Source organism: Triticum dicoccoides, chromosome 5B, assembly GCF_002162155.2.
Source record: "Triticum dicoccoides isolate Atlit2015 ecotype Zavitan chromosome 5B, WEW_v2.0, whole genome shotgun sequence".
NCBI classification, from domain to species: domain Eukaryota; kingdom Viridiplantae; phylum Streptophyta; class Magnoliopsida; order Poales; family Poaceae; genus Triticum; species Triticum dicoccoides.
In genome coordinates this window covers 444,333,667-444,345,153 of record NC_041389.1, presented here as the reverse complement: position 1 = coordinate 444,345,153, position 11,487 = coordinate 444,333,667, and the positions used below count along the sequence as shown (strand labels likewise).

At 44.4% G+C, this 11,487-nt stretch overlaps 1 protein-coding gene across 1 annotated transcript in view; it reads left to right on the top strand.

Annotated features, from left to right (window-relative positions):
• Positions 1 to 2,772, top strand: part of LOC119309684 (putative wall-associated receptor kinase-like 16) — a 9,601-nt gene extending 6,829 nt beyond the window's left edge. The window contains exons 2-4 of the mRNA XM_037585638.1: positions 16 to 483; positions 593 to 754; positions 1,598 to 2,772. Of these exons, the coding sequence (XP_037441535.1) occupies positions 16 to 483; positions 593 to 754; positions 1,598 to 2,772 (1,805 nt within the window). The remainder of the gene's footprint in view (positions 1 to 15; positions 484 to 592; positions 755 to 1,597) is intronic.
• Positions 2,773 to 11,487: the final 8,715 nt, after the last annotated feature.

Sequence of the window (11,487 nt, the reverse complement as noted above, 5' to 3'; positions counted from 1 at the left end):
ATCTCATAATATAAGTTTTGTTTGGTTCGTTTTGTGTGCTGTACGTAATAGGTTGCTATTCCACATGCAAGAATGTCACCCTCGAGAATGGCAAATGCTCTGGCGCTGGCTGTTGTCAAGCCGATGTCCCAAAGGGAATACAGTATTATCGTGGCTATTTCAACGAAAACTACAACACTGCTCAAATATGGAAAGACTACCCTTGCAACTACATGATAGTGATGGAAAAGGCAGCTTTCAGTTTCAACACCAGCTATGTCAAACCCAAAGTATTCTATGAGACATACAAGGAGGGAGTTCCTCTTGTCGCGAACTGGGTAATAAGACCATGGACTTGCAAGGCAGCTAAAAAGAACATGAGTACCTATGCGTGCATCAGCAGCCATAGTGCGTGTGTTGATTCCACCACCAACAATCCAGGTTACCATTGCAAGTGCTCCAATGAGTACAAAGGCAACCCTTACATCACGGCTGGATGCCAAGGTACCTTCCGTTTTCCTTCCTTCTACCTCACTTACATTTTCACCATCTCATGTAGATCATAAGTATACGCATTGTATAACTACTTGAATATAAAACATTTCTTTCCCAGATATTGACGAGTGCCGTGAAAAAGCTAATCCTTGTGGCCGAGGGATCTGCAAGAATACGCAGGGGAAATACAGTTGCTCATGCCACCCTGGGAACTATATGGCAAATGGTGTCTGCGTACCAATTCCAAAGTCTCCCCATTTTCCTGCGGTGCCAGTTGTAGGTGTGTTCTTCTCTTTGCTAAGTGAGCATATACATCATCACTACTAAGAAGGGGAAAAAAGCTCAACGCCCACCCCCACCTACCCAAAATGACTATTGATTTGCTATTTTTTCTCAAATATGTTTTAGGTTCAATATACCCCTCCAAAACTATACTACTTACATTTATGTCTTTATCCCCTACCTTTCTTGGATGCTCGATTTCATGACTTCGACAATGGTTTTGCCCGCAAGGCATTATCCAAGTTCTAGGAAGATCAGATATTGGGTATGACTGCCTCCTACGCTTTCGTCATCGAAGACCATGGTGATGGCCGTGGTTGCCTAGCTCACCGAGCTTGCGCCCCACCATCAATGGTCTGGTATTGTTTTCTTTTTTCAAAAATGAGGTTGACCCCGGAGTAGTCAGGTATTGATAGACGACGGTGCATCAGCCAACGAAAAGTGGTGCGTGCTGCTACCACGTGTCATTTTGTGTGTGCAGTATTTGGAAAAATAAAATTGGAACAAGCAGTATTTGGATGGCATGCATGTCACGCACTGGCAAAACAACCGTCCACAACGTCAAGACCGATGTCGTCCAAAATTAGTCTCGATAGTGAAATGAACTAGACACTATAGTTTGAAGGAGAAACTGATCCAACAATACATTAAAAGGGAAAGTGAACCAAATAAATAGTTTGAAGGACCAAAAAATTCTTAGTTTGGACCATAGTACAAAACATAACTCCAACATACTAGGTTTCAAGTGGGCCACTGTGTTTGATTTGAAAAGAAGAAAACAAGACATTAAATTCATTTGAGAAGGTATCTCATAACTATACTTGGATTGATAATCATGCAGGTGCAAGTGTTGGACTTGTCATCATTGTGATTTTTGTTGCCTTTGCATGCTTCATCCAAGAGAGACGGAAGCTACAGAACATGAAACAGAACTACTTCCGGCAGCACGGCGGCCTTATACTATTTGAAGAGATGAAGGAGAAGCAAGGCGTTACATTCAAAATCTTCTCAGAGGAAGAACTGCAGCAAGCCACGAACAAGTTCAGCGAACAACAAGTCTTAGGTCATGGGGGGCACGGGACCGTGTACAAGGGACTTTTCAAGGACAACTTGGAGGTGGCGGTCAAGAGATGCATGACCATCAACGAGCAACACAAGAAAGAGTTCGGTAAGGAGATGCTAATCCTATCCCAAATCAACCACAAAAACATTGTGAAGCTTCTGGGATGCTGCCTCGAAGTGGAAGTCCCCATGTTGGTTTATGAGTTCGTCCCAAACAGCACTCTCTTCCATCTCATCCACGGCAACCATGGCCGACGTATCCCCTTAGCCACTCGCTTGGGGATCGCTCATGAGTCTGCGGACGCGCTCTCCTACCTTCACTCATCCACTTCGACACCAATCCTTCATGGTGATGTCAAGTCCTCCAATATCCTCCTTGATGGCGACTACAAGGCTAAAGTCTCCGACTTCAGTGCCTCTATCCTGGCACCAACCGATGAGTCACAATTTGTAACACTTGTACAAGGGACGTGCGGGTACCTTGACCCGGAGTACATGCAAACATGCCAGTTGACAGACAAGAGTGACGTGTACAGCTTTGGTGTCGTTCTTCTGGAGCTGCTCACGGGGAAGAAGCCCTTTAGTCCTGATGCCTCTGACCAAGAGAAGAGCCTATCAATGATGTTTATGTCTGCAGTGAAGGAGAATAAGCTTCAGGAGATCTTGGATGATGGGATCAAGCAAGACAACATGGAGGTTCTTGAAGAGATCGCGGAGCTAGCGAAGCAATGCTTGGAGATGTGCGGTAGGAATAGGCCATCGATGAAGGAAGTTGCAGAGAAGCTTGATAGGTTGAGGAAGGTGATGCAACATCCCTGGGTGCAACTGCAGCAAAACCCTGAAGAGAACGAAAGTTTACTTGGGCAGCGATCGGCAATGGTCAACTCGACGGTTGTTAGTGCTGAATATTTTAGCATCAAGAAGGAAGCAGTGACGAGTCTGGGATCTGGCTGATGAGTAATCGTACCTTAGACCTGTCCCGGTGCAAGTATCATAAAGGGTATCAATGCAGTGCCACTTAAGGAAAACGATGATGCGGCATTGCAGTTAAGAATGTGAGAGAAGATTGTTGCATCATATTGTGGAATAGTATAATACATTAAACGAGAAAAGTTTTTAAGAAATAGATCATATCCACAACTTTATGTTTGGATTCTACAAATGGATAAATGAAATGATAATATGATGCTATGCAGTGTGAATACAGTAACTAAAGCAGTATCATGCACTATGATATATACTATGCAGTGTGAGTGACCTTATTGTAATGTAATCAATCAGTTTGTCTATCTTTATTATCAGTTTCTCATAAACTTTGTCGGTCGTAATATCATTGTATATTATCATGGAGACAGATGGTAAATGTTTGCTTTACCTTTTAAATTCAATGTAAAGGAACTAAATATTTTTTCATTACCAGTACCGAGTTTTTATCCAGATAGGTCAAATATTGTTATCAATGCAATATTATGCCAAATCGAAAATTTGAAATCCGACGAGGGGAGGAGGCGCGAGCCGAACCCAACCTGCGTGATCTGCGTGAAGAGATGGAATGAGAACGCTGCCACGTTCTTGCCTACCTGCGCACACACGCAAATCATCTCAAATTTCCATGGCGTCAGAGGACGGGAGGAACCGAACCTATGGGAAGAGCCGAAGAGGGCGAGGAGGCGCTTGAGCCCATTGACCTTGTCGGCATCGAAGCGGGAGACGGTGAGCGCCAAGAGCCCAGCATGGTGGCATCCTCTTAGAGGTGCTCGTCCGTGTCCATCCGCCCCCACCACTCACGAAGCCGCGGCGCCGCTCGCCTGCGGCCCGCACATCCTCGATTTTCCTCGGCCGCGGCGGCCGCCGTGTTCCGCTTCGGACCATTGGAGATAAGAGACGGGCACGCACGGGAAGCGAAGACGTTTTTTATTTTTTGGAAATGGAGAAGACGTATGTTCCATTATCCGCTTTCTGATCGGCGCTATCCATAACCTGGGCAGGTTTCTGAAAGGGCCGGCGGCCAATAGCAGAATTTTGTTCAAGAATGAATATCAGACCACTCACCATCATCTTGCCATGCTAGTTGGTTGATAAAACTAGAAGTGCACAACGCCCTTATGAGCAAGTATAGTTGAAAATTTTGTGTCATATCTCATGCATGTCTCATTTTTGTTACATTTTACTTGCCGAATGCACAAATGATTCTCTGCAGCAGTCGGAATGCAGAGCTTTTTTTGGCCAGAATCAGCTGCAAGTGGGAAGAAGAAAGCTAGTGATAATGAAAGTTTTCGATGGTCTCTAAGGACGATTCTTGCGCGATTTCAGGGGAAATCGAGAGCCTGAGGTTTCAGCTGGATGTCAAGGTGAAACAACTACACTACTGGAAAATTGAAGTTGGGAGTTAAACTGACTCTCAAAGTCTCAAGCCCAAGGAGATGAAATGCTTGAACACGCAAACCCAGGAGCTCAAAATCTGGAACAAGGGCTTGGAAAAGAATGTAAGCTTTCTTGCATGTCCCAAATACAGTAATAAAATTAAATTTATTTATTTATGCCCGCAAACTCACGGAAAAATATATATATGCAGTAAACTACAGAGTATAGAGTCATATATTTATGTTGATTCAGTTTTCCTACCCTTTAGGTCGTAGAGGTTAGAAGATAGTGAGATTCAGTTCCAAATATAGTGTCTACTTCATACTGCAGATATAGTGTCTACCCTTTATGTTGATTCAGTTTGTATGCCCACCTTATAGTGTCTACTTCATACTGCAGATATAGGAAGTAGTAAAAGCAGTGTGAGATTCAGTTCCAAATCCAAAGCCTTGTACCCCTTCCTTAAAAAATATACTGCTTATATATAGTTAAAGGTTGATCTTAAATGCAGATGGTGACAAAGTATGCTAAATGGTTGATCAAGAAATGGGAAGATTAAGCATCCAATAGCAATAGCAATAGCACAGAGATAGGTTCTAAAAAAAAAGCACGGAGATAAAGCTGACTAGAGTAAACAATTCCAAAAGTTGGCAATAGATGTTGCATCCTGTACTTGTTTCTGAAGTTGCTAAAGGGAGGGAAAAGAATTGTGCAGAAACATATTTAGGCAAGGAGGGTGTAGCGCACGAATAATCTGCCACCTACCGTTGCGCCTCTCCTCGCCGCCACTGGCCACCGCAAGCGAGGAAGGCAATGCCGGCGGCCCCGCACTCCTCCTGGATGAGCGGCTGCCATCGGTAACTGCATGTGAGGAAGGTGACACGGCTGCGAATCGGCAGCTTTTTTGCGAGCCAGACTCGCTAGAGCCACGCGTGCCTCTTCGCTGCACGCCTCGGAGAGCGCGGGAGACGGACGGGATGTCTCATAACTCCCTTCCCCCTCTCGTGTCACCGTCCACTCCATTCACACTAAACCCGGGCAAACGTCGGGCCGGGCTTGTAAAAGCCCGATCTTCATTTCCCAAGCCCGAGCCCGGCCCGAAGCCCGAAATACTCCCTGTTTTCAAGCCCGAGCCCGGCCCGAAATCAAGCCTGAAGCCCGAAAACCCGGACCGAATGCTATTTTTTAGTGTACGCATGTGCAAGCCCGGCCCGAAGCCCGAAAGCCCGGCCCGAAATACATAAAAAATGAAACCCGAGCCCGGCCCGAATTATCTTTCGGGCTGCAAAACAAGGTCCGAGCCCGGCCCGAACGTCAAGCCCGGCCCGAACGTCAAGCCCGACCCGGCCCGGCCCTGGTTTTTCGGGCCGGGTCGTCGGGCTGGGCTGCCCATGCCCCGGTTTAATTCACACCACTCTCTCACTCTCCTCACCACCCCTTACTCTCCTCCGACAGCTCGCCCGCCGCCGCGCCGCCCCCTGATCCCATCATCGTCGGCAACAACAACATCCAAGACCGATGGGTGGCCGGCCTCGTGAACTCAGGCATTGACCTGATGGCGGCCATCCGCGCGTCGTCGCCCTTTTGCACCAGGCCCCATCATCGGGTCGTTGAGGTGTTGGCTGCTTCGTCTATGCCGCTGTATCCGGACCTGGTGGTCCTGGGTTCGGTTGCGCTGCTGGAGGAGACATTAGGTGCGTCGTTGTTCAGAACCCCAGTGGGTGGAGGGTTTTTTTAACCCCCATTCGAGGGTTTTCTTTGGGCAGAGCGGCAGTGCCATGGATGACGGCGCCCTCTTCCTCAACCTCCTGCGTAACCAGGAGCACCAGTGCATCGCCAATGGCCCTCGGCATTGCCAGCTCGTCCTCTTCGGCATGCCTCTCCTTCCCGCCGGGGTTTTCTCCTTGGACGGTGTACGCTCCAACGGCACCCGCTCCTGTAAGTTGCATTTTCCCCCTTTGCTCGCAGATGTAGATTAGGGTTTGTTGTCCAGGCATGGCTTAGATTGGATTTGATTTGGCAATTGCCACTGATCCAGTGTTATGATCTACACAGAGCATTGCATGTTTAGCAACTAGCGCTGATCAGTGCAAGTTGCCCAAGTGCAAATGGCACTGATGAGTGACACTTGCACTTGGGCAACTGCCACTGATCAATGCCAGTTGCCAATGATCATCTCACTGATCGTTTGCAACCGCCAACCATTAGAGGCAGTTGCCAATGCTTTGTTACTAACACAAGTCATCTTACCTGACAAGATCATGAAGACAGAGTGGGACGTAGCCGGCGGAGGAGCGCATGTCGTGGCTAGAACCGAGGGCGCCGAGGACCTGATCCTAATGAACTGCTTGCTTAAAAGGGTGAACCTGCCTGGCAGGATCGCTGCCATGAGCCAGCCACCTTCACGGGGACGGTCTTTGAGCACGGGCCACGAAGAGGGGGCATGAGAGCCGCTGAGTTTCTACGTTCAGATCAAGGACATGGAGGATCTCGCCATGCTCATCATCCCGCCCAAGTTCACGGAGATGATGAAGCAGCGGCTGGTGATCAAGCCCCCGTGCGTCGTTATGCTGTCGGCCAACAAGTGGTGCAAGTTCTGGGTTCAGCTCCAGAACTTCCTGGGTCAGATGGTCCTTAACCGAGGGTGGCAGTACTTCTGCCGCCGCCACAAGATCGTCCCCGGCGACCTCCTCGTCTTGTGAATCTTCGGGCTTGGCCTCAAGGTGTAGATCTACAACCATGACAACTCGATCATGTGCAGGGTTTGCTGCAACAGGCACAACTGCATCGGCAACATTTCTCTCGCGCTCTAGAAGTCTTAAGTATAAACATGTTAGTAGTTTGTGTTGATGGTGTGAACTAGTGCTTGCTACCTCTTGAGCACTGCGTTGGATTTCCACGAAGAGGAGAGGATGATGCAGTAAAGTAGCGTAAGTATTTCCCTCAGTTTTTGAGAACCAAGGTATCAATCCAGTAGGAGATCACGCACGAGTCCCTCGTACCTACACAAAACGATAGCTACTCGCAACCAACGCGATTAGGGGTTGCCAATCCCTTCACGGTCACTTACGAGGGTGAGATCTGATAGAGATGATAAATAATACTTTTGTATTTTTGATATAGAGATGCAAGGTGAAAAGTAAAAACAAAGCAAGTAATAAAATAATGGAGATTGATATGATGAGAATAGACCCGGGGGCCATAGGTTTCACTAGTGGCTTCTCTCAAGAGCATAAGTATTCTACGGTGGATGAACAAATTACTGTTGAGCAATTGATAGAATTGACCATAATTATGAGTATATCTAGGTATGATCATGTGTATAGGCATCACATTCGAGACAAGTAGATCGAAACGATTCTGCATCTACTACTATTACTCCACTCATCGACCGCTATCCAGCATGCATCTAGAGTATTAAGTTAAAAACAGAGTAACGCCTTAAGCAAGATGACATGATGTAGAGGGATAAATTCATGCAATATGATAAAAAAACTCATCTTGTTATCCTCGATGGCAACAATACAATACGTGCCTTGCTGCCCCTGCTGTCAGTGGGAAAGGACACCGCAAGATTGAACCCAAAGCTAAACACTTCTCCCATTGCAAGAACTACCAATCTAGTTGGCCAAACCAAACGGATAATTCAAAGAGACTTGCAAAGATAACTCAATCATACATAAAAGAATTCAGAGAAGATTCAAATATTATTCATAGATAAGCTGGATCGTAAACCCACAATTCATCATTCTCAACAAACACACCGCAAAAAGAAGATTACATCGAATAGATCTCCACAAGAGAGGGGGAGAACATTGTATTGAGATCCAAAAAGAGAGAAGAAGTCATCTAGCTACTAGCTATGGACCCGAAGGTCTGAAGTAAACTACTCACACTTCATCGGAGAGGCTATGGTGTTGATGTAGAAGCCCTCCGTGGTAGATGCCCCCTCCGGCGGAGCTCCGGAACAGGCCCCAAGATGGGATCTCGCGGATACAGAAAGTTGCGGCGGTGGAATTAGGTTTTTTGGCTCCGTATTTGATCTGTCGGGGGTACGTAGGTATATATAGGAGGAAGGAGTACGTCGGTGGAGCAACAGGGGGCCCACGAGGTAGGGGGGCGCGCCCCCCACCCTCGTGACCGCCTCTTTTGTTCCTTGGAGCAGGGTCCAAGTCTCCTGGATCACGTTCGGTGAGAAAATCACGCTCCCGAAGGTTTCATTCCGTTTGGACTCCGTTTGATATTATGTTTCTTCGAAATACTGAAATAGGCAAAAAAAACAATTCTGGGCTGGGACTCCGGTTAATAGGTTAGTCCCAAAAATAATTTAAAAGTGGAAAATAAATCCCAATATTGTCCAAAACAGTAGATAAAGTAGCATGGAGCAATCAAAAATTATAGATACGTTGGAGACGTATTAAGCATCCCCAAGCTTAATTCCTGCTCGTCCTCGAGTAGGTAAATGATAAAAAAGAATTTTTAATGCGGAGTGATACTTTGGCATAATTTCAATGTAAATCTTCTTAATTGTGGTATGAATATTCAGATCCGAAAAATTCAAGACAAAAGTTTATATTGACATAAAAGTAATAACACTTCAAGCGTACTAATCAAAGCAATCATGTCTTCTCAAAATAGCATGGTCAAAAGAAAGTTATCCCTACAAAATCATATAGTCTGGCTAAGCTCTATCTTCATCACACAAAGTATTTAATCATGCACAACCCCGATGACAAGCCAAGCAATTGTTTCATACTTTAGTAATCTCAAACTTTTTCAACTTTCACGCAATACATGAGCGTGAGCCATGGACATAGCACTATAGGTGGAATAGAATGGTGGTTGTGGAGAAGACAAAAAGGAGAAGATAGTCTCACATCAACTAGGCGTATCAACGGGCTATGGAGATGCCCATTAATAGATATCAATGTGAGTGAGTAGGGATTGCCATGCAACGGATGCACTAGAGCTATAAGTATATGAAAGCTCAACAAAATAAACTAAGTAGGTGTACATCCAACTTGCTTGCTCACGAAGACCTAGGGCACTTTTGAGGAAGCCCATCATTGGAATATACAAGCCAAGTTCTATAATGAAAAATTTCCACTAGTATATGAAAGTGACAACATATGAGACTCCTTATCATGAAGATCATGGTGCTACTTTGAAGCACAAGTGTGGTAAAAGGATAGTAGCATTGTCCCTTCTCTCTTTTTCTCTCATTTTTTTATTTGGGCCTTTTCTTTTTTTATGGCCACTCCTTTTTTTTCGTCCGGAGTCTCATCCCGACTTATGGGGGAATCATAGTCTCCATCATCCTTTCCTCACTGGGACAATGCTCTAATAATAATGATCATCACACTTTTGTTTTTCTTACAACTCAACAATTACAACTCAATACTTAGAACAAAATATGACTCTATATGAATGCCTCCGGCGGTGTACCGGGATATGCAATGAATCAAGAGTGACATGTATGAAAGAATTATGAACGGTGGCGTTGCCACAAATACAATGTCAACTACATGTTCATGCAAAAAGCAATATGACAAAAGTAATGTATGCCATATGAACGGAACGGTGGAAAGTTGCATGGCAATATATCTCGGAATGGCTATGGTAATGCCATAATAGGTAGGTATGGTGGCTGTTTTGAAGAAGGTATATGGTGGGTGTATGGTACCGTCGAAAGTTGCGGGGCACAAGAGAGGCTAGCAATAATGGAAGGATGAAAGGGTGCGTATAATCCATGGACTCAACATTAATCAAAAGAACTCATGCACTTGTTGCAAAAATTTAGAAGTCATCAAAAACCAAAGCACTACGCGCATGCTCCTAGGAGGATAGATTGGTAGGAAAAGACCATCGCTCGTCCCCGACCGCCACTCATAAGGAAGACAATCAATAAATAAAATTGTGCTCCGACTTCATCACAAAGCGGTTCACCATACATGCATGCTACGGGAATCACAAACTTCAACACAAGCATTCTTTAAATTCATAATCACCCAACTAGCATCACTTTGATATTATCACCTCCATATCTCAAAACAATTATCAAGCATCAAACTTATCTTAGTATTCAACGCACTCAAAAGAAAGTTTCACATATCTTAAATACCAAGTATATTAATATTAAGCAAATTACCATGCTACTAACAACTCTCAAAATAATCTAAGTGAAGCATGAGCGATCAATAGTTTCTTTAAAACAAATCCACCACCGTGATCTAAAAGATCTAAGTGAAGCACTAGAGCAAAAATTATAACGCTCAAAAAGGTATAAGTGAAGCACTATGAACAAAACTATCAAGCTCAAAAGATATAAGTGAAGCACATAGAGTATTCTAGCAAATTCCAAATCATGTATGGCTCTCTCAAAAGGTGTGTACAGTAAGGATGATTGTTGTAAACTAACAAGCAAAGACGCAAATAATACAAGACGCTCCAAGCAAAACACATAACATGTGGTGAATAAAAATATAGCTCCAAGTAAATTACCGATGGAAGTAGACGAAAGAGGGGATGCCTTCCGGGGCATCCCCAAGCTTTGACTTTTTGGTGTACTTCGGTTATCTTGGAGATGCCATGGGCATCCCCAAGCTTAGGCTCTTGCCACTCTTTGTTCCATAATCCATCAAAAGAATTCATCCAAAACTTGAAAACTTCACAACACAAAACTCAATAGAAATCTCGTGAGCTCCGTTAGTGAAAGAAAACAAAAGACTACTTTAAGGTACTGTAATAAACTCATTCTTTATTTATATTGGTGTTAAACCTACTGTATTCCAACTTCCTTATGGCTTATAAACAAATTTATTAGCCATAGATGCATTGAAATAAGCAAACAACACACGAAAAACAGAATCTGTTAAAAACAGAATAGTCTGTAACAATATGTAACTAACGCAAACTTCTGAAACTCTACAAATTCTACCAAAATAGGACGTACTGTACAATTTGTTTATTGATCAGCAGCAAAAAGAATCAATGCAAAAACACGTTTCTGTGATTTATTGAATTTTTTATCGTGGGCGCAAAGTTTCTGTTTTTCAGCAGAATCAAATCAACTATCATCGTAGCTTATCCTATAGGTTCTACTTGGCACAAACACTAAAACATAAAACCACATCCAAACAGAGGCTAGATGGATTATTTATTCCTAAACAGAAGCAAAAACAAAAAAAACAAAACAAAATTGGGTTGCCTCCCAACAAGCGCTATCGTTTAACGCCCCTAGCTAGGCATTGATATTTCAATAATGCTCACAAAAAAGACAAGAATTGAAGCACAAAGAGAGCATCA